The following is a 24,591-nucleotide window of genomic DNA, read 5'->3' on the forward strand; positions in this document are numbered from 1 at the left end:
ACTGACAAACTGAAAGATGTACATAGTTCTCGCCATGCCACCCCTAGCAGACTACCACTCAATTTGCATGACACATGCAAAATAATTAGGAGCTCAAAATCAGTTAGGGAACGTCAGGTCTGCAGTCTCACACTCCATCTATCTTATAAACATTATTTATGTTAATACAGTGAGGAGGGAACAGGTAGACTGTCCTGCAAGATTGAAATACGGCTCCTATCAGTGTATATATCTATATCTATATCTATCTATCTATCTATCTATCTATCTATCTATCTATCTATCTATCTATCTATCTATCTATCTATCTATCTATCTATCTATCTATCTATCTATCTATCTATCTATCTATCTATCTATCTATCTTATCATGCTTTCTTTATCCTGGAATAGCACTTGATATTTTTTGGGACTGGAAAATACTACTTTAAAAAAAAAACTATCTTACTTAAATGGGTTCTTTATGATAGAGGATGGGCTCATGAAACAAGTTAAATTACTGATGTTATGAGGTTAAGTGTAAAATGTCTGATGTTAATGATATCATTGTGTATCTTTTAGAAATAAATCAGTCTGAGGGGCCTGAGCTGCAAATAATGTGCTTACTGGGAAATGCATGACAAAACAACAATTCATGCACTAATATGAGGTGAGTAGTTAAGAAATGATAAGTTTATCATTTGATAAGTTTGACTACTATGCATAGGTACAATATGGTAATATAAAAGTTGTGATTATGCCCAGGGCCAGCCTATGATTAGGTAGAGTGAGGCAGCCATCTCAGGAGGCAGATGCTGAGGAGTAGAGAGTGGACAGAACTGTGTGAACCCTTGCCCTGCACCTCCTAAGGTACCACGGTGCCCTCAGATGTGGTGGAGGATGCTGTCTCTTTGTCAGTGTTTGAAATATAATTAAGCTGCTAGTCTGGTTGGCTTTTGTACATTGGATTGGGGGGGGCATCATGTTGTCCTGCATTTCTGACCGTAAAATGACTTGGGCCAACCCAGATGATGCCCCAGGTGAGGAGTGAATAATTGACACACATGAGCTGGTAACCAAACAAAGAATATGTCGTTTGATTAGCTGTCCCTATTGACAAGTAATGAGCTATTGTGATCAGAAGCCTGCTTCATACAACTGTCTTAGCAATCATGTGATAGATGTGGTTATGAGAATTGGATCCACAGCACAAAAGCATGGAAAACATTATCATATTTAGCCTTCACTTCTTCCTCACATGCTTCAACTTTCCACATCTGCTGGTGCAGTTTTGTGTGCATTTAACAGAATCCATATTACTTAAAATGGCTAACAGTTCTTATTTAACAACTGGTCTCTTTGGAGTACTGTGTCAATGTATCAGGGCCTACCATGAGATGACACGGACCTCCTCAGGCATAGAGTTTCCTTGAGTGATTTAAAACCAAGATCTTCCAGCATTCTAAATTATGCAGGAATCCTTCACAGCTCATAACTTTAGAAAATTGTCCTCCATGAAGCCAAGGGGGAGCCAATGGGGTGGACAGGGACCGAGCTTAGCATTTTCCCATGTTAGTTCCACATGTTAATAGAATGCTTGACGTGGGCTAACCTTCAAGTGAGATATCATATTGTGTTGTATTGTGCATTTCCCATACACCCATTGAAAACAGGCATGGGGTCAAACTGCTGAAAAGTACTTTAATTGTAGAATTGTACCTATAATGTGTGTACTAATTGCATTCGTATACCTCAGTGCTCAGCTGCAATTTCTGACAAAAATATATATAGAATACTGAACAGGCAAATTAAACTAAAAGCTTGTATTTTTTTAAATCAGACAAGCAGCCTGGTTCAGAATTCTATCGTGAAGAGGAGCACCCTCATGCTAGCATAAGGGGAAACCTCATATGTTCTCTTGCTGTACAAATGCAAGCTGGTGTCACCCACTTCTGCTAGGGTAACAAAAGCCACCAACATTCTACATAATGCAGTAAAGTGGAGAGGGAGGAAGGTTAATTGGTTCAAGACAGCAATGGCAAATATGTGGCCCTGTAGATGTTCTTGGACTACAATTCCCATTATCCATGACCATTGGCCATACTGGCTGGCTGATGGGGAGGTGGAGTCTAACAACCTCTGGAGAGAGGGACAGATTCCTTATACCTAGTTTAGGGATACCTGAGAAAAAAATAACTTGAGTATATGATTGGTCCTCTCCCACGACACCATGAAATCCCATAGTAAGGGAGATTTGGAACTATCTGAATGGTTTTGTACAACTTGTTTTGCAGTAGGGGGTATTAGCTGAAGCAGGAGTTGGGAAGGAGGTCTGAGTGGCAGTTTATGCTGGTTACCAAATCACAACCCATCCATTACCAAAAGATGTGTACCAAATTATATTGCACATTTATTTATTCCAGGCTGCCAGAGACTGCTAGTGTTCTCCAATCCATGCATTCCCTTGGTCTCTCTCCCTCAAAAACAGTAGATGATATTGAAATTCTACAACTGCTTATGCACGTAAGGAAAACAGTGCATAGATTTTGACAATAGATGGTGGCTATTCAGTTTCAGTGTCTGCATTAGAAAAGCTTAAGTAACAGTTTTATTAGGGTATTTGTCAGCAGGGAGCCAATCGTCTTTAAGCAAGAAGAATAAAAAAACTGGGGGATTTCAATCAATTTTAATTAAAGCAATTTTGTTACCAAACTACTTAATGGCTTACTAAATATTACTAAGCGCTACTTGCCAGAGCAGCTTTTGTTTTTCATTAGTGGCTCCTTGCCATCAGCAGTGATTTCATCCCTTCAGATATAAGATTCCATTTCCTTAGAGCTTCACTACAAATGTCAGCTCTTCTTTTGCAATTAAATTGCTAACTCTCTGAAGAGCAATAAAAAGCCATATTTTTTCTACTGGCACAACTTCTCAAATCAGGAAGTAGAAAAACCAATTTCTTAAACGAGCAGCAAATGAGCAGAGAGGGCAGTTACAGGGAAATTGCATTAATGCAGATTTACTGTTCTTTACAAAAAGGAGATTTTCTAGAGGGAGAAAACATCTTGTTTTCACAGATACTGATTTGTGAAATCAAAAGTCTATCCAAAAAGTTCACTGCAAAATTAATAAAATAACATTGGTTTCTGTTTCCAGAGAGCTGCCTGTTTTCTCATTGATGGCTGTAGGATTAGGTAGGGGACAAATCATTTCAGGACTGTGGCACAAACTGACATCTCTATCTGATGACATGCTAATAGGATTTTAATGACTCATCAGACTGGCATTCCATGGTTTATTTTTGTTGCCATTTACTATTGTCAGGTTGAAAAGCACTACACTGAGGTACATTTCCATCTTCTGCTGCTTACTTTCCAGAAAGCATAAGAAGAGTTTTTATTCCTGATTGGAAATAGGAACAGTGTGGCATAGGAGTATCCCATGCCAAAACTGTTCACTCACCAATGCAGATGGCAACTGTGTGATCCAAATAGGGACTGAGTCAGGCTCTTTCTTCATGCTATGATGCCATCTGGCTTCCCTAGAGCATTTGCAGAGTTAACAAGGGGAACAGTACCTTCTGGAAGCACCCTAAGACAATCAAACACAATTAAAATTAAGCTACTTTTAACAATGAACTTTAAATGCACACATGCAGAATTGAGCATTTCTCGTTATTTTTTTCCTCTAGGAGGAGCAAAACCCGAGGACCCTGGCTGATGTTAGCCATTGTCTTGCATAAATCTAGAGTGGGTCCAAGAACCCCCCTCCCACAAATCAGTGCAATGCAAGGAAACATTTTATGGGTAGGCAAGCTGTCTGTAGGTATTACTGATCTCAATTATTGAGGGCCCCCCTGATAAACCTGTAAAGCCAGGGTGAGAGTTCTAGATGTTGCTGGACTACAATGTCCATCACACCTGATCATTGCCTATGCTGGTTGGGGATGATGGAACTGGAACCCAACAACATCTGGAGGACCACAGGTTCTAAGGAACTCTAGAGTTCTAGGGAAAACAGTTTCATAATTACTGAATATATAATTCCATAATGCAAAATCTAAACTAGCTTACATATATTCAAATTTGGGGGGGTATGTTGACAACCTTGGTTAGAAGAGAGGCTATTGGTAAAATTATCAACATTATATGAGGTTTGAGCAGCTTACATAGATGTCTTTGGTCCTATTCAACACTTGTATTGCCTCCCTTTGTAAATAATGAGTGCCTCTGAGCTGGAAGCAGTTTGTTGTAGTTCTTAGCAAACGCAAAATACAAATTAGGTCTGCTCCTAGACACTGGATATTCTAGATGGGACCCCAGCTTTGGGTCTACCTCTCTTCACCACCAATGACTCAGTAAGCAAGGGGTAGTCAACCCGGTGACCTCCAAATGTTGTTGGATTCCAGCTTCTGTCAGCCCCAGGCAGCATGGCCAACAGTCAGGAATGATGGGAGTTGTCATCCAACAACATCTGGAGGGCACTATGTTGACTACCTCTGCGGTAAGCCATTGGTGGCCTGCTTTCTTCATACAGTATTGTCTCTTAGCTTTCTGCTGCCACCATTTCCAGTTGTGAAAAAGTAAAACCAAACTGGAAACATTAGCAGGAGTGAATTGAAGCCAATGAGTAAGAGGCTTGTGAGGCTGGCTCACTTCAGCTTAAACACCACTACCTTCAACAATCATACTGTTTGTACAACAGCCAACACAGGCATTGAACTGCAGAAGACTGGGCATATGAGCTATAATTAAGTATATTACAGTGCAATCTTTTACATGTTTACTCAGACATTCCTCTGTGTACAGTGGTGCTTATTTCTCTATATTCATGCTGTTTGACATAACACTGTGTATATTATATATATCTGTTAGTGAATACAATCAAATTTGGACCACAATTACAAAATTTAAATTCTGAGCAACCAAACAAGGATAGCACATGGAAAAAAACACCATCAGATCCTTTCTTCTGTTTCCTTTGAATTTGTTTGTAACAGGGGCAAACTCCCTGGGTTTTAAAATATGGAATGGCTGATAAATATTTTAATAACCTCCTCTGCTTCACTCAGAAGAATGCCTGCTAGTTTTCATTCCTCAACAGAGAATACTGATGATGGACAAATGGTTAGAGTTGCAGAGTTGCCTATTGCAACCCAGGCAGAGAGAGAGAGAGAGAGAGGTTTATTTAAGAACTCCCTGGAAGAAAAAAAACTTAACAAGGGTCTCTGAGTAACTCTCAAGTGAATCTCTTAAAAGAATAGCTGCCCCCCTTTCCTGGGTTGGATGGCAACCCAAAAAATTCTGATGGTTTAAGTTCAGAACAATTGTAGGTTGACACTAATTGGTAATTAGGAATTTGCTCAACTTTTTGGCTTCTGTGTCTGCCACTGTTGGTTTGGCTTCATCCTTATTCACAGCAGATGGTGTAATTTAAGAGAAGGCAGGATGGATTCATATTTGTGAGAGGAAATCTTGAGTATGCAGTCTGTACTCTGTGAGGCCTATCAAGTATGCTTCTTCCTGTCCTATACTTATGCTCGCTAAGCATAATTTGAAATGCAATTTGAGAATCTCAGACCAACTTTGTATGGTTGTAAGTAGGTGTCAGACTGTTATAGGAATGGTCAAGCTATATATATTTGTGTGTGTGTGGGGGTAATACTTGGAATAACAGTGATGTTAATTGGCTGCTGTCTTCAGTATCTCCTGATTGTAGTCTCTACGCAGACCACTGGTTTTTCTTGAGGCAAAAAAAAGGTGGAAGTCAAATTATCTGGTATTATGACAAGCAAGAAAGAGCACAACATAATTTTTTTATTGAGTCCAACATCTTTTGACTCAGCTTGTTCCTAAGGGCGCTGTGACTATAAAGCACTGTTGCAAACCATATGTGCAATTTTTTTTAAAATGACTTTAAAAAAACCCTTAAAAATATCATTCGCAAAAGCTTTTTATCAATAGTAAAACAAAACTATGGAAAAGCTTAGCTTTTGCTTTGCTATTTAAAAAACTGATAGCAATAGTTTAGGTTTTGTTTTTATGTTTTTATGGTTTGTAACAAAGTGTTATATGTATCATATTTTCATAGTGACCCTGAGGAAGATGTTGGCTGGTTCAAAACTCTGTAAAGGTTTTATCTTGTCCACTGGTAGATCTCATTCCATCTTTTTTACCTGTGATCAGTCCTTCCTGCTTTTCCTTTTTTCTTTGCTCCTAATTATGTCCAGTAAGCAGTGCAACAAACAATCTATATTTGCTTTCGGTGGGTAGGTAATTTCACAGTGCATGCCTATGATGCTTTCGCTGGAGTAGGGATGTGCTAGAATTCCACAGATTTGGTACAGAATTTTCCATTAATTCTGTTGTTTTCTATTGTTGCAGATTGGATTTTTATGTAGTGATTTTATGCAGCTATTTTCAAAACCTCCAACATATTAATATTAATAATAATTTGACTGATATTTCCTCTATTGATATTTTATTTAAAAGTAAAAAATATCCTTTTAAAATATCAACATTAATTTCAATATTTTTTGCACAGGAAAAAAAAGATGGGTAAAAGCAGCAGCTAGGGGAAAAAGAATGAACTCTAATCAATACCAGCCTGTTAGGTCAACAATGTTTTTGACCTGGTACCAGCCAATGGATCTGATGCCTACTCTGGAGTATGTCCCATTGTAATCAGTGGGGCTTTATTCCCAAGTAAATGTGCACTGGATTGCAACAGTAGTTTTTTTTAAAGTAAGTATGACTATGTGTAACACCATTCTATCACTTGCTCTCCAGCAAGAAAAACAAGAGAGCAATCAGGACATATCTAGAGCTCTCTGTGTTTTCCAGTGCACACATGGAGCTCCAGTGTGTACAAGCTGCTCTATTCACTTCAATGGAGGTATCAGCCCCACCTGTATGCCTGCTTTTTCCTGCAGGAATGAGACAGCCCATACGGACTGTCAGGGCTGGCACCAGGCATGACTGGGCCCTTGGACAACTGCCTCCCCCAGGCCCGTGGCTCCTGCCCCACCTATGTCTCTTATTGCTTCATATCAGTTTCCTGCACACTGTGCGCACATGGCTGCCATCAACCAAGACAGTGGCAGGTTTCCTAAGGGGCTGATGCCACCGCTGCTATCTTGGTTGATAGCACGCATATGCACTATGCTATCTGCACATATGCCTGCCATCAACCAAGATGGCAGCAGGGGCGTCAGGCCCTTAGGGGAGCCTCCGCTGCCATCTTGGTTGATGGTAGGTATGCACACGCAGCATTCACAACAACAGGGAAGGTAGGTGGGGTGTGTGAATGGGTGTTGTGGGCCCACACGGTCTGTTTGGGGGGCCTCCTGGGAGCTCCTTCTCTGCGATCTGCAGCAGGGTTGAGTCTTGATGCTGCTGCGGATCATGGAATGGGAGCACTACCCTCCCGTCTTAAGGAGGGGCCCCTCAGGGACTCTTGGCCAGGGCCTGACCTGGCTGCCCTCTGGCGCCAGCCCTGTGGACTGTTGTACAGCAGTTCCCTTTTCTCATCAGCAGCTATTTCCTTGAATTGGGGTGTTGAGGTACAATACAGAGAACGCTATTTGCTCTTAAATCCTGCTGAAATTAATGGAAAGGGGGACTGTGTTACTCTTTTTAAAATGAGAATGGTAAAACCATCTTTAAAAACTTTTGACCAATCACTGGGAATCATTTCATATATGTCAATGCTTCTCCACAGTTGAATAGGATTCTTTAAAAAATAAAATAAAAACTTGAAAATGGTGGCACACTTGTATTTCTCAAAGCAACTTACAAGTGCCAAGATTATGTTACCTCCAAGTAATATCTTTCATATTACTTGAAAATATAGCTGTAAAACTTTGAGAACAAAAGGGTTAGGCATCAAGTGATGTTCTTTTGATCTAAATTTAATATGAGTTATTTATTTTTGTTTATTTATTTTTGGCATTCATATTGTAGCTTTGTATGAGAAATCATACTCATTTTCTTTTGTATGAGAAATCATACTCACTGTTCTAGCATTAATAATTTGGGTTGGATTGTTCTGCTTCAAGAACTTAGATAGCTTTAGAATGCAGTTAGATGAATTCATAGAGGATAATGCTAACAATTGCTACATGATCCAGTATCAGAGGCCATATGCTGATAAATAAGAGTTGCTGGGGCTCATAAGTGAGAGAGGACTGTTGCACTAATGTCCTGCTTACGGGCTTCCCATAGGCATCTGCTTGCAGTGAAGGCTGATCCATTGAGGCAAATTGGGCACTGCCTCACCAGTCTCAGTCTGTCCTCTGCCAGCCTCCACCAGCTTCCCTTCTTACTTATAGAGTCAGGAAATTGCCTTTCATTGACGCTGGCTACACCTACTGTTGGTCTATCTGCTTTCTGTTGTACCAGTCCTGATGGATACCGACTACCACTGTCTGTTTGACCACTTTGGGAAAAAGGATGCTGGACTAGATCTTTGATCTGCTCCAGCAGGTCTTTTCTTATGTTTTGTTGCCTCTCTCTCTATCTCTGTACCAAAATTTAGATCACAAACGCCTCCGGACAAATGACTGCCTTTTTACTTATGTTTCTCTGTAAAACACCATGTACATTACTAGCTATTATTAGTTGTTGTTGTAGAAACAATTCCCTGATGCATTAAAAACTGGAAAGGGAACTGGCAACTTTCCATCCCCTTCAACTTGGGAAATCATGCTTTATTCCAGCCTTCCCTAACTTGGTGCTGTCCAGATGTTTTGGACAAAAACTCCCACCATCCCTTGTCATTGGCTATGCTAGCTGGGACAAAGAAGAGTTGTAGTTCAACACATCTGGAGGGCACCAGATTGGGAAAAAGCTGCTTTATTCAGACATAAAGTGAAACCTTTGTAGTTAACTGTCCAGTTGTTTATGTGTTATCTTTTTTTGTCCATTCTTTGTAGATAAACCTGGCACATTCGTGCCCTTTTCTCCTCTTACTTGACTTACTACAATTCAGTTTAATCACTGATGTTAAGGGTTACATAGCAATAGGTAACCTGGTTTCTGTCTTAGTCGTGTAGTAATAAATCAAGAGACCCCAAAATATGTTTGGTTTTACAGATTCACATTCTGTTGGAGGAATATATACATTGCTCTTTTAGACCTTTGTCTCTTTAACAGGCTGTGCAAGGAATGCAATGAGGAATGCAAATGCATTCAACTATTTTTAAAAAACCATCTTCCGTTTTAAATTAGGCCTCTGTGCTCCATTTGTTTTAAATGCTGAGTCACCTTATGTTGCCTTTGCTTGTTAGACTTCTCTGTTTCTTTTAAAAATGCTCCTGAGGCCATCACATGTTCCTAGCAGGGGTGTAGTCATCTGGGGTCGGGTTGTGTGTGTTGCAGATGCATTACTTTTTGGGGAGCAGGATCCCAGCCAGGTCCCCATGTATGAGCCAATCATCATGAAAAAGAAAGTTAGCCACTGAGAAGAGTCCTCATCCTTTCATCTACTTGGAGCCAATCAGAGTGAAAGGAGGTGAGTCAGCCACAGAGAAGACTCTTCTCAGTAGCTAACACAAGACTTCTCTTTCATGCTGATTGGCTCCTAGGGACATCTGTTGTAGTGGAGTGTGGCCTCCAAGAAAATAGGGAGAGCAAGGGAGATGAAAGCTGTGACTATCATGAAGGGACCCTGCACTTCTCAATTTACCACTACACTACTGGTTCCTATTGATGGATTACATCAGTCTTTGCCAGCACAGGTGCTCTGGCTTGGGCTGATGGTCATTGTAGTCCAAAACATCTTGAGGGCACCAGGTTGGCAAAGACTGGATTCCATTTTTGCCTGAAAGCCTTAAAATGTTTTGTATAATGGATAATGCTACAAGTGTAATCCAGGAAGCTTTAAAATAAATAATAACACTAAGATGAACAGTAGCTCTTCCCCAACAGAGTCTAAACATATATTGAAAATGCTTTGGGCAGGATAGCCAACCGCTGTAGCTTCTACTCTCTTTTTAAAAAGACACAATTTCCTTTCTTTATCAGCTGTAGCTGCCATTACAGTACATTAACTAGGCCTTGGTTGTCACTGGTAACATTCAGTAAGCATAAGTAATGTAGCTTCCTCCTCTGCTGAAATTATTGTCTATATTGAATGCCTTTATAAAAGAAGCATCTTGACAGCTATAATAAAGCATTAGGCTCACATTGCACAGCAAGGCAAGAATTAATCCTGCCCTCCCCCATTTTGTAGTTCTTTTTCAACCACAAATATAGAAGAAAAAATATATCTGCATTCACTCAACTTATTTTTTAGCCACAATGACCAGTATAAGGCTGAATGAATAAGACGCTTCTATCTTTTCGGCGCCAGGTTAAGACCTGGCTATGGTCCCAGGCATTTTAATGTGTTTAATGTTACAATTTTAAATCTCTTTGTTTACTGTTTATTTATTGTGATATTTTGTATTTCTGTATTTTTAATCTTTTGTACACCGCCCAGAGAGCCACTCGCTATGGGCGGTTTAAAAATGAAACAAACAAATAAAATAAATAAATAAATAAATAAATAAATGTTGAAAAGTGGCTATGAAATAAGGCTGCCTCTTGATCTTTCTGCTTTGCGATCTTGATCCTAGTTGCTCTTGGGAACTCAGCATTCATTTCAATTCAGGCTCAGAACATGCTCTAGTTTTGGTTCAGAATGGAAATTGGGATTGGCGCCCTCTGAAATCAGCTGCAGCTTGCAAACGAAGGACATGGGGATGGTCTCTGCAGTGCAGATACTCCTGCAGTACTACCATTCCCAGCAGTCTCTGTAAAGTACACACGGAGCCAGGAAATAAACCACTAGCCAGGTTACTCAGAAAGAACTACAGATTGGAAGAACTATTACAGGAATAAAGAGGTTTAAAACAATTTGTTGTCTAAAGAGATTTCATTGTTAGACGAATGTCAGAGACACAATGTTCTCCAAGATTCTAGCACAGCTGCTTATGTTACGGGATAATGCAAAAAAATGAACAGGGGTTTCCCTCTGTTTTCTATTTCCTCTTTTTAAACCAGAAATTCAGAAGAAGGAGAAATGCTCATTTCCCCCCATTTACTCAGTTTTACAATAGCTCATATAAGGCAGAACAACTGGGACCTACCCGCTAATCATGTCTTCTTCCTGAATATCCCCCCCTTCGATAGTCAGGGCCCCCTAGACTTTTATTGTACATTCATGATAGAAACTGTCAATAGTGATTGTGCCTGCAAACGTTTTGGGACTGTCATACTGCTCTGTTTCCAATCAGTGCATGTCCCGTAACTTCCTGCTGAAATCCTATAGTATTTTATGACACATTTTTTTCTGTTTTTGGCTTGCCCTGTAGTGCAAAAGTGCCTCTCCAGATGGCAATAGTGTGGTCATGTTAGGGAAGCATTTCAGAACAATTAATAAAGCAGAATGATGTGAGGATGCTCCAGTATAAATTTACCACTAATGCGAATTGTATCATTGCAACAATGACATGTTGCAGAATACACCCACAAAAAACAGCATCTGCAGGGGCCCTCCCTCAAGTCAATATTTCATATTCACTTAGCACATTCAATTAGGATTGCCAGGTGTCCGCTTTTTGCCTGGAGACTCTGGATTTTTGGGGTCCTCTCCAGGTCTCCAGGTGAGTCAGCTTAATCTCTGGACTCTCAGCTTTCATTTTTTAAAAATTAAGTTTCTAGGTGGGCTGGTTCATGAGATATACACCAAAACATCAGCCACTGCCCCCTGCAACTTTTGTGAAATGATCTCTTAGTGGCTGCTCTAACCCCACCCTTTCAGGTTTGTAGCCAATAAGTAAAGTCAGGGTTGTGATTGACAAGGGATTTCTGGACCTCCAAGTAGTACCTAGACCCCATTGCAAAGGTAGAAAACTCCCCCCCGTTTAACTGAAAATCTCATAAATTGAGTAATACAGCTTTCAGCAGTAACAAAAGTGTTTTTTTCTCTTGTGTGCAGGAGTCAAACAAGTTTAAATTTTCCTGAACAGTTGAAGAGGGCAATGTTTTGAAAACATTCCCAATATGAAGCTTTAATCCAATACTTGCTTTTCTGGGAGTAAAGCTGCAATGCTAATCCCACATCCCCACAGTAAACCCCATTGAACTCAATAGGACTTACTTTTGAGTAGACATGGTTAGGATTGTGCTGTAAATTAATGGGACTTTTGAGTGAACAAAACAAAGGATTGTGCTTGTGTTGTAAATCTTTCTCTCCCCCTCCAATCCTAGGCTGGTTTTACATAGGTATCACTGCTTTTATTATGTAGGAAACTAATACTGATTTTTTTTAAAAAATGTTCTGAAATGACCAACTGGTTTTGACAATAAACTATTATATTGGGTGTATGTATTTTTACATCTCCAGTGTGTGTGTGTATATATGGAGTCTTCCCAACAACCCTGTGAGGTAGGATTGCCAATTGGAAACCAAGGCAGCTCACAACAATACATCCCTTTAAAATCCAGTAACCATAAAAAGTATAAACAGTTGCAAAACAGCTTAAAAGTGGCATGATTTGGAATTTTGTATTGGGTGAATGTTCCTTATTACTTGAGGCTGCATGCTTCCCTGTTTGAGTAAGTCTCATTGAATACATTGGGACTTGCTTTTGAATAAACAATCATAGGATTGCACTACAAATATATTTACAGGTTGTGTAAATAATAAACATCTTTGACAGTCATGCTTATATAAATATTTCTTCATACTATCCCGATAAGTATTTGATTTCACACTATGGTTTTACATTACTACTTCCTCTACATTTTAAGTGTGCCCTTCTTCCTTGGGGTGGTCATGGTTCCCCTCTGTTGTTTTCATCTTGAGGGACAGATTAGGCTGAGAGATGGTGAGTAGCCCAAGTCACCCAGTCAACTTTATAGCTCATTTCCATTTTAAAAAATTAATTAAAATGATTTACATGCAGGCAAAGTTTATGAAGTAGATCCACACAATACATTTCAAGGACATCCAACTTGCACTTAAAGTGCATGACTTCCCTTAAAGAAGCCTGGGAAGTGCAGTTTCCCCCTCACAGTTATTATTCACACTACCCTTAACAGACTACAGTTCCCATGATTCTGTGGTGGGATTCATGTGCTTCAAATGTGTGTTTAATGTGCTTTAAATGAATGATGTGGATCTGCCCTAGGTATGCTGTGCACTCATGAGTGAATTGGAAAGAACAATTTTAAAAGATACTTTTTTAAACAGGGAAAGGGCTATAGCTCAGTGGCAGGACATATGCTTTGCATGCAAAGGTCCAAAATTCAATTTCTGGAAAAGACTATTGCCTGGAATCCTGGAGAGCCAATGCTAGTTCATGTGATCAGTACTGAACTAGACGGTATCAAATGGCCTGAATCGGTATAAGGTAGATTCCTTTGTGCCTAAAAGTGGAGAGAGACCCAAGGGCCACAGTGACTCCTACATTTATTTATGTATTTTATTTACAACATTTATATACCACTTTATTGTTAAAAATCTCAAAGCGGTTTACAGGAGGAATTAAAACAATAAAATTATTGGCAAAAACAGTTAGAGAGGTATTTAAAAACATTCAAAATAATAAAACCAACAATGAGTTAAAAGCAGATAAAAAACACAATAGCTTAAAACACACGGACAGAACAGCGGGAGCCTCCATGCAGCTCTCTTGAACCCATGGTTAGCCTAAGGCATTTTGCTACCTGAAACAGAGGACAAGATAGTGCCCTCTCTTTATTCCATATATAGAAGCCAGCCAGACTGACACTTCAATACAGGCAGTGGGACAGCATCCTCCTCCTAAGCAGGTTAGCTTTGAGGGTGGAAGGTAAGATATGCATGGCACATATAGCTGTGTCCTCTAATACCTCACCACCATTCCCTGCCTTCTAGCATCTGCTTCCTGAGGCCACCACCTCATTTTGCTTCACAGTACAGGCTGGGCCTGCTTGAATCTAGATAGGGCATGGGAAACCTGTGGGCCTCCAGATATTGTTGGACTGCAGTTCCCATCATCCTTGACTATTTGTCATGCTTGCTGCGGCTGATAGGAGTTGGAGTCCAACATCTGGAGGGCTACAGATTCCCCATGCCTGATTTAGGTGCTGACCCTGCACACTAGCACTAATTAACATTTGTCAAATGTGACCTGCACCAAATCCATTACATTTTGACAAAGAGGAAGATTATCAGTTTATCTTGCTCCCCAACTCATACTACAATTTCTATTGTTTCTCTCCAAACAGATTCCAGGATAACATCATCCTTAGCTGCTTTTGCCCCATTCGGAAGACTGGGTAAGAGCGGAAGAGTGATTGTCTAACAATTAGCTGCCATGGAGATACAACACCTGGATATCGTGGGCAATCAATGCTCCTTTGTCAAGTTCAAGACTCAGGCCAATTAGAACCTTAAGATAACCCGCAGTGACAGTCCTATTTGTAGAAATCTGATAGCGAACCCTGTTACAATATGATTTTATCCTGAAAACACCACTGCTTTGTCATCACAGCACAAAACTGCTACCAAAAATCAGTTCAAGACTCAAGAAGGCTGAGAAATATCTAAAAGAGGCACATTTTTGATGGATCTGAGTTCCAGTTTTATTAATGAATATTGTATTTTTTTCTTTTTAATTCTAGCCCAATTAACTAAAGATGCTTTGGTCTGCTTTATGGCACACTAGATTATTGCATGACATTAATTGACAAGTTACAGCATTCCATGCTGTTGAACAGCTCTGACTCATTTTCAGGTAACTCACTTTCAGTGTTTGACATACGATTTGAAACTAAACCACCTCTTAGCAATCGTTTTATAATTTTTTCTGTTACGACGCTCTCTTCCCTCCATTATGAATGTTCAGTGCTCTGGGAAAAATGAAACCAATTCTACCTTCCCAACTTGACATTAAAAACCTTTGAATTGAATAAACTGTTCCTTAATTTGAAAAATGCCTCCCAAAGCAGGACTGTTTCTAATCTAGAATGTGTGTGTGTGTGTGTAATCAAATGTTATTGCAGATATTTTGCGCTCATGATTATAATTACAGCAAAATACGCACAGATCCAAAGATTTACTTTGCATAATTGATTTGATTGCAATGTTTGGAATTTTGTAGACTGAGAATGAACAATGTTCATTAAGTTTAAGCCTTCTTTTTTTCTGAGGACAGATGACTTAGTTATGGAGCCACCTTGCTTCAGAATAGCCCAGTCAATATTTTGTTTTTACATGCTCCTTGTCTGGAAGGGGAGGGGTGTCCAACAGACAAGGATTCAACAAATTTACCCCCGTGAATATAACTCATAAGGTGGATCTTTTTTCCTTATCTGTCAGACAGTTTTCCAAATTTAGAAACAATTATCTACAACCGTGAGGTCTAGAATCATACTCTTCTAAAACCAAAACCTTCAAGGAGTCATATTTTTTGCAGGTTTCATGAGTGTCAATTTGGCAGAATGCATATAGCCATAATACTGTATATCCCACCATTCCTCCAAGGAGCTCAAGGTGGTATACATTGTTCTTCTTTCTCTCCATTTTATCTCTACAATGAACCTGTGAGGTAGGTTAGGCTGAGAGATTGTGACTGGTCACCCAGGTCACCCAGCAAGCTTTTAAGGCCAAGTGGGGATTTGAACCCTGGTCTCCCAAGTCCCAGTCTGAGATTCCAACTACTACATCACACTGGCTCTCAATAATAATGTGCTAGTTTCTCTGCATGACTCCTATATGATAACATTTCATATAGTGAGCCTTCAAGAACCGGGCTTTCTGTATAAAATGAAAATAAGACACAGACTCATAGTCTAGGAATGAAACGTCAATGAAGGGAAAAAAGCAGTGAAATCTTTTCCAGATGCATATGGTTAATCTCTCAGAAGAATAAGTTTATCAGAGATTTGATATTATCTTCTCAGCTGTGAACCCCCGCTCCCTGTTGGCCTTCCTACACACCACATGGGTATGGTCAAGGCAGGGGGTTGGTGGATTGGCACCCCCTTGCCTGGCAGGGGTTGAAATGCCTCAATAGCTGCAAGCAGGCTTTGCCTGACTCACCAAGATAATCCCGCACTTATGTTCCCCTCTGCAGGTTCATTATTCTGATATGGACTTGGTTAATAAAGTCGCCCGTTATTTAACCCAATGCATATAGTGTCTGTGTCTTTTTTCACCCCTGGGCTGCAACCCCTGCTCCGCGCTCAGTTTACTTACCAGGCCGCGGGGCGAGATTTGTGGCCTGGAGTGAAGCCCAGCCGCCATCAACGAAGAGGGCAGGCGCGCCTGAACTGGCATGATGTCATCAAGGCGCGCCTCAGAGGACGAGCGGCCGGGCCTATTTAAGCTCGTGCCGGCTCCTCCTCTCCCTCTTCTTTATTTGGCATCTGCAGCAGTGTGATTAATTTGGTCGTTTCGGGGCCGACTAGGAATTTTTGGCTTGCCTGCACCTTTAGCTGGCAGGTTTCTTTTGCCTACTCCACACTGTGGTTAGCGGTGAGGGTGCTCAGGGTTAGCATGGGTGTTGTTCTGTGTTTATTAGGTTGATTTGGCTGTTTGACTTAATATTTTAATTGGTCGCTTTATGGCAAGGAAGTGCGGAAAGGTTAAGGGTGAAGGGCAGCTAGGTGACACCTTTAGGCACCTTTGGAGGTGATAGGCGATTCTGGAGGCCTGCAGCTCAGGGTTGTGCGGCCCAAGGGCAGGATACGGGTCGCCTTTGGGGCCAACAGGTCTCATCCACTCGGAGTTTCAGGGCACCGGGGGAAGGCGGTGACGCCTGTTGGCCTTCCTACACACCACATGGGTGTGGTCAAGGCAGGGGGTTGGCAGATTGGCACCCCCTTGCCTGGCAGGGGTTGAATCGCCCCAATATCTGCAAGCAGCTTTGCCTGACTCGCCAAGATAATCCCGCACTTATGTTCCCTTCTGCAGGTTCATTATTCTGATATGGATTTGGTTAATAAAGTGGCCCGTTATTTAACCCAATGCATATAGTGTCTGTGTCTTATTTCACCCCTGGGCCACAAAGCTCCTCCAGATTTCTTTTGTCACATGTGTCACTCACTGTGCTTTTTAAAATACAACCAGAAATCAACTCTAAACATATATTATAAATCAATATGGTCATATTATTATCTTATGAATTTAAGGTAAGACAAACATGCACTTTTACTTGTATTCATATTACATTGATACAATAGGGCCCCACTCATACGGTGGGTTACATTCCAGACCGCCGCCTAAAATCGGAACTCCGTCAATAAAATGGCGCCTGAGGCCCGAAAACACCATAAAAGCGGAACAAGCACCGTATGAATGGGCCGTACTCTAATTACTCTAATTGAAAGCCTCTATATTAGCGGAATGCCAAAAAGAAGGCCGTCAAAAAGCGGGGCCCTACTGTATTTTGTAGTTGCCTTCACTCATCTGAGTCTAAATACTGGTGTTATATTCCACCACTGTTGCACAACATGTGCGTATGTTCAGTATTATTCATAGACTTTCACTAAAAGTGAGGCAATTTTTCTATTAATGTTTTCTACGAGAAATTATTAAAATTACTTACCAAAAATCGAGCTCCTTCTATATTTAATTGTTCCACTATCCTGGCGCAGTCATGCATCCCATACTGAAAAGGGAGAAGATGCTATTAGATTTGATAATAAAGTACATTATTTAAATCTTCTAGTCGGCGTTTGTGCTGCGATTGCTTTTAAAGATGTTTTTAAAGGTTTTTTGTAAAGATGTTTTGTTTTAATATGCTTTAAAGTCTTTTGTTTTTAAACTTGTTTTAAAGTGCTTTTAGTGTTTTTGTTTGCTGCTTTGGGTTCCTTCTGGGAGGAAGGGCAGGATCTAAATTCGTGAAATAAATAAATTAATAAATGGATGGTTTTCAAGCTAACATACTGCTTTGATGAATTTTCATTCATTTTAAGTACAGTTATAGTACAATGAAATGCACATTCACTAGGATGCAGTGGTGCAACTAGGACTGGATGATCACCCAGAGAATGAGAGATGATGCTCAGCATCAGCACCTGGGCTGGCATTGGCATGCTGGAGCTCACCAGGGCTGCGACTGGTTGCTGCTGCATCCTCTTATTTTTAACAAGGGGGCAGCTGGTCAGGCTTGTACATAGTTAAAGATCCTCATTTTGTTATTTTCAACCATATTTTCTACAACAAAATGGTGCTTATTCCCAAATAGATGTAGTTTGTATTGACTGAATGGTTCTAAGTATATTAAGGTAGAGGTGATGAGGAGCAAGAGTTTGCTAACTTACACAACTCTGTACACACACATGCACACAACATTTCCTCCAATGAGCTCAAGGCAGTATAGATGCTTCTCCCCCCCCATTCTCACAACAACCCTGTGAGGTAGGTTGGGCTAACAGATGGTGATTGTTCCAATGTTACCTAGTAAGCTTCATGGCCGAGTAGAAATTTGAATCCGCTTCTCTCTAATCCTAGTCCAATACTCTAACACTACACCACTCTAACCACCTAGGATATAAGCAAACCAGAAGGTTGTGCTGGATGTGAAGTAATTACCTAGCACTGTCATGGCCAACTTTTTTTCTTTTTGCATGTTCCTTCCCCCCAAGTTAGCCACCATGGTGCTAGGTAAGTTAAAGAATGAGATAGTGGCACTATATTGCAGCCTCCTGTATATATTTAGCCCCTTGAGGGGATTTTGCCCCTAGTCTAGAGCCAGGGAATAGGCAGCAGTGCAGCACTGGGAAGCCAGATAGGAATAAAGGCCTGATTAATACAATGAGGCATACAAGCCCTGCTGCTCCCTCAAACTGCTGTAGCCCATGCCACATGTTGTAAAATGGCCGACATGTCCTATCCATAAGAGATTTGGGTAGGATAAATTTGCACTAGAACTAAGTTCTCCAGAGTTTTCCCCCCCAAATGGCTGCTGGGTAACTTGGAATTTTCTTCCAAGAAAATTGGAGTTTTTAATACCTCTGCAGATGTAATGTTTTTTTTCTCTCTCTCTCTTACTCCCCACCCACCTTCCTGGATGGAGAGATATTTTTCATGTCTAGATTTAAAGAGGAAGTTAGCAAGGAATGGAAATTTCTGTAGTGCAGACATCCAGCAAATTACAGAAAAGTAAAGTCAGAGATAAACAATATCATAAAATGTAGACTTTTTTTAAAAAAATTGACACACATTATGCCGGGGGTGAGGTAGGGTGGGGTGGGGTGTGGGAGGAAGAAAGAAACAGAAATGAAAAAAACACATTCAGGATTGCCTATACAATGTCCAATAAAATAAATATCTCAACATTGTCCTCCTTTTTTTGCCACATGGAAATATTTTTAAAAGCCTTTTGCATAGTTGCACAAATGTGTTCTCATTTCCCTTCCACGTCCCCGTAATCTCTTACCCAGATTGTAAATGCTGCAAAATGTGTTAAAGAGTTGCAGCTATTCTATGAGAAGCACCACCAGATTCACTGTGAGATTAAACATTCTTCAAAATACAAAAATGATTAATACCACCCACACCTGCTTGTTCAGAAGCCAGTACAGGACAAGCCACTGCAGAGAACAAGATTGCAACACAGATAAAGGGGGGGGCTACATAAGGAGGCGCAGAATGGTAAGCGGCGGTAACGCAGCCGAAGCTCTGCTCATGGCCAGAGTTTGATTCCAACGGAAGGAGGAAGTCGACTCTCCGGTAAAAGAGGTCGAGGTCCACTCAGCCTTCCATCCATCCGTGGTCGGTAAAATGAGTACCTGGCATATGCTGGGGGGTAAAGAAAGGCCGGGGAAGGAACTGGCAATCCCACCCCATATATATGGTCTGCCTAGTAAACGTCGCAAGACGTCACCCTAAGAGTCGGAAATGACGCGCACTATAAGTGCGGGGACACCTGTACCTTTACTTTACATAAGAAGGAAGAAGCTAACAATTACCAATCTGCAGACTGAGCATAGGATTGTACACTCATATCGAATTTCAGCTCTATGCCTGTGACAAGACTCCTTCTCTCTGCCTTGGTCCCTTCCCTGGAGCGTGAGGATAATACTGTACTGACCAACCTAAGGTTTACTGTGATAGTGTATATGAAGTACTATGAGCAAAGGCAATGTAATACTAAATGATAATAATGGAATTTCAGCCCAATATATGTGTTGTGGAAAACCATATATGTGACACGGCCTTTGCCAGCTTGGTGCCCTCCAGACGGTTTAGACTACTACTACTACTACTACTACTACTACTACTATTATTTACATTTGTATACCACCCCATAGCCGAAGCTCTCTGAGCGGTTTGCAACAATTAAAAACATTAATTAAAAACAAGTATACAAATATACAAATTTAAAAACACTGATGGGGGCTGATGGGAGTTGTCCAAAACTTCTGGTGGGCACCATATTGGTGAAGACTGTTATAGCACATGAGATACTCACTGAAGGGGATTCAAAGAATTTGTTGTAAGAATAAGGAGAAAATGATTTTTTTAAAAAAAATAGTACAATATTTCAAGCATGGCTGGTGTGCAATCTCCTGTTATTACCATGGTTCTTGAAACAGATCCATGCATTTGAATGGACCAGCAAGTGCCTCACTGAAGTGAATGGAAGTTGCATAGTGATCAATGGACTGCAGCTGCTATGTGAAATAAGCCAAAAAACTGTGAACCTTATGAAGGCCTGGCTGCATTTGTCTTGATGCTTCCAAGAGTTCTAAAGAAACAGAAGGCAATTCAAATATGGGTGACAAATTTGAGATTATTTGCAGATCTCGAAAGTTAAAGCAATTTGAATGAAAAGTTAAAACGTTTCATTCTGTGCCATTAACACACACACACACACACACACACACACACACACACACACACACACACACACATCAACACCCTTAGTTGAGGCACAAGAATGTAGAGAGCAAAGTGTATTAGGAGGAAGAAAGGGATGAGGCTTACAGCCATCTTATACACATTTCTACTGAGAAGAAAGTCTCACTGAATTCAGTTCACATTGTACTGTACAATGCAAGGCCCCTAGACAAACTGATGAACACACAATATACAGCTTGGGATTTCCTATCACCTTGTAATGGTGGGTAGCTTGTCAAAAATAAACAGTAATTGCTTGGTTCATTATTTATGGCACTATGTAGCTATATAGACCATCACTCCCCTCTTTTACCCCTGTTTAATGGGATAGCTTTTTCTTGTGGGTATCTTTTGATTGTTGTGAGTATCTTTTGATTATTTTCTTAGGAAGGAACTTACAGCCTAATTTGGATGAGCAACAAAAGTTTCAAATTGACTGAAAGGTTCAGTCAAGAGATCATAAAAATATAAGCATATGCAGATGTGACACTGCATTATTGTAGACACTGCATTATTAGGGTCTGCTTTATTGGAAGGAGTCTCATAGCAAGATTTGCATATGAAGCCACAGATCTTATCACACACATCAGTACTAGGGCTGACCCATGACATTTTGCTGCCTGAGGTAAAGGACAAGATGCCTACCACCATCCATATACAGAATAGGGTTGCCAGATCTCCGTTTTTCAGCCTGAGACTCTGGTTCTTGGGGGTCCTCTCCAGCTGACTCACCTTAATCTCCGGACTTTCAGCTTTCATTAAAAAAAAAAAGTTTCTAGGTGGTCTGGTTCCAGAGATACACACCAAAATGTCAGCCGCCCCTCACAACTTCTTGATTGCTCTAAATTCTGCTCTAATCCCTGCCCTTTCAGGTTTTTAGCCAATAAGAAATCAGGGTTGTGATTGACAAGGAATGATAAAGACAAAAAGCAGAGTCAAATTGAATTGTGTGACTTCAAGTCGATTCTGACTTATGGTGACCCTATGAACAGCGTTTTCATGGTAAGAGGTATTCAGAGAGGGTTTACCATTGCCTCCCTCTGAGGCTGAGAGGAAGGCTCAGAAACGTGCTTTTTCCTGTTTTTCTGAACATCTCACAGATTGAGTAAGTAAACTTTCAGTCTTTTTCTCTCGTGTGTAGGAGTCAGACAGGTTTAAATTTTGAAGAGGGCAGTGTTTTGCAAACTTCCCAAATTGAAGCTTTAACCCTCTTTTCTCTTCTCCCAGGCATTTTAACAGCATTTGAATAACATGTGTTTTTAACTTGCTTATCTGTTTTTATGGGCTTTAATGGTTTAAATTTGTATACTTGTTCTTAATGTTGTTAATTGTCGTAAACTGCCCAGAGAGCTCCGGCTATGGGGCGGTATATAAATCATCATAATCATCATCTAGTACTTGATTTTCCAGAGTAAACATACCCAGAGTAAACCCCATTGAATTCAATAGGATTTCCTTTTGAGTAGACATGGTTAGGATTGTGCTGTAAATTGATGGGACTTTTGAGTGAACATAGGAAAGAATCGTGTTTGTGTTGTATATCTTTCTCTCCCCCTCCAATCCTATTTTTAAAGCAATTAGGCAGGGCTTACTTAGGTATCACTGTTTTTATTATGTTGGAAACTAATACTGACTATTTTTTTTAATGTTCTGCAATGATCAACTGGTTTTGACAATAAACTATTATATGGGGTGTATATATTTTTACATGTCCAGTGTGTTTGTGTGTATGGAAATCTTTCCAACAACGCTGTGAGGTAGGGCTGCAGTCTGGAAACCAAGGCAGCTCACAATAAGAAATAAATCTCTTTAAAATCCAATAACCATAAAAACAAGTATAAACAGTTGCAAAAGAGCTTAAAGGGGCATGATTCTGAATTTTGGGTTATGTGAATGAAGTTACTTATCACTTGAGGTTGCAGTTCTGTCCCTGTTTGAGTAAGCCCCACTGAATACACTGGGACTTGCTTCTGAATAAATAAACATAGGATTGCACTATAAATATGTTTACAGGTTGTGTAAATAATAAATATACTTGATAGTCATGCTTATACAAATATTTCCTCATTTATAATATTTTTGGTTTTTGGTTAAGAATTCTGACTGGTTGTGAGATGCTTAGTATTCTGCCTTACTCATAGGAATCTTGTTGTGGTTGGTATGGTATTGCATTTAAGAAATCATCACTGTCTTTTGTTCTTCTTTTTCTGTTTACATTTCATTTACCTTTATCCTCACTCCCTTTCATCCATAGAAGCAACAACAGTGGTTCCATGCGTTCCACTCAACCTTCTTAAACTCACTGATGATTCACTTTGTTGTTTGTTTCTTGTCCAATAGTGGTAAAAGAGAATTCACATACTGGGCAGCGTGGCTGCAATTGTTGTTGTTCCTAAGGTACTGCCTATGAAGGTAGACCAAATCATGTGTGCTTTCTCTCTGTCAATTATATTCACTGGAATTGGGTTGGCTGATGAAGTGAGTTTATAGCAGCCCACAGGCGAGACAGAAAAGGGTAGAGAATCTTCTTGCTGATTACTCAGACCTCTTTCTGAAGTCAAGGGTCACATCTGTAAAGAAATTTAGACAAAAGGTAGGGACAGGGCATTCCAGGCAGGGGGTTACCAACCCTACTTGGATATGGATATCTTTGTAGAGGATCCCTTGTCAAGCTTTACCAACAACACAATCCAAACCATATCTACTGAGAAGTAAGTCCTACTGAGTTCTATGGGGCTTAGTCCTTTAGTAAGTGTGTTTAGAATTGCAGCTCTTCGGGGGCATCCATCTTTATTCCTGAGTGCTCCCATCTAACATCTCCACAACACTAGGCTCCTTTCTTCCTACAATGGCCTTCGGGTGACTGGCCTGGCCTGGCCTGAGGGCACTTGAACCCTTTTTGCTAGAAGCTAATTGGCTAGATTAAATGTTCCCTACCCAGGCCCCATCTTTTAGCTGAGATTTCTATCTTAATTTCCAATCAGATAAATGTTTTTGTATGAATTGTATGCACCAAGCAACTGTGGTTGATGCTTAATGTATCATGCTTAATGACATCACTTGGACCCGCCCCATGATGTCACTTGGACCTGCCCCATGACATCACTCAGGCCCGCCCCCAAAATATCAGGGTTTGGGATGCTACTGACCTGGCAACCCTAATACAGAAACTGGCCAGACTGGCAGTCTTACTTTAACACTGATGATGAGTAGCACCGCCCACTACACCTGAAGTCAGCAGGCTAGTTTATGGGACCCAGGACAAACTCTGCACACACAACTCTATTCTCCAAAACCTTATAGTGACTTCCCATTCCCAGAAGCTGCCACCAAAAGCAGATGGCTCACTCTACCTAATGGTAAGGCTGGCCCTGAGCTCACACTATCAGTTTTAGAGAGCTCTGTTGTTAAATATAGTTAGTATCATTTGGGGGGTTTGTGTGTGGTTTTTTGTTTCAGTATTTTAAAATTGTAAACCTCTGTGGGTGCCTTAACATATTAGCAGCATAGAAACATAATCAATCCATCCAATCTGTCATTCTATAGTAATGCTGTCATCCCACAGATCCTGTGTTAAAGAACTATGATTGGAGCTGCAGTGAGTAATACAGCTGAGTGTGGCCCATCAGCATTATACATTTAAAGCATATTATACCACTTTAAACAGTCATGGCTTCCCCCAAAGAATCCTGCTAACTGTGGTTTGTTGAAGGTACTGAGAGTTGTCAGGAGACC

General features: G+C 40.5%; 1 protein-coding gene across 7 annotated transcripts in view; it reads right to left on the minus strand.

Moving 5' to 3' along the window:
- BLNK (B cell linker) overlaps positions 1-24,591 on the minus strand; it is a 164,556-nt gene that overhangs the window by 135,908 nt on the left and 4,057 nt on the right. For 6 of the 7 annotated variants that reach the window (XM_061635577.1, XM_061635575.1, XM_061635580.1 and 3 more), the window contains exon 2: positions 17,558-17,620. In XM_061635577.1, the coding sequence (XP_061491561.1) occupies positions 17,558-17,614 (57 nt within the window). In that variant the 5' untranslated portion in view covers positions 17,615-17,620. Of the gene's footprint in view, positions 1-17,557; positions 17,621-23,082; positions 23,427-24,591 lie in introns of all 7 variants that reach the window. The other variant, XM_061635576.1, reaches the window with a different exon arrangement.

The sequence above is a fragment of the Rhineura floridana genome, chromosome 7 (genome assembly GCF_030035675.1).
Source record: "Rhineura floridana isolate rRhiFlo1 chromosome 7, rRhiFlo1.hap2, whole genome shotgun sequence".
Classification (NCBI taxonomy): Eukaryota; Metazoa; Chordata; class Lepidosauria; order Squamata; family Rhineuridae; genus Rhineura; species Rhineura floridana.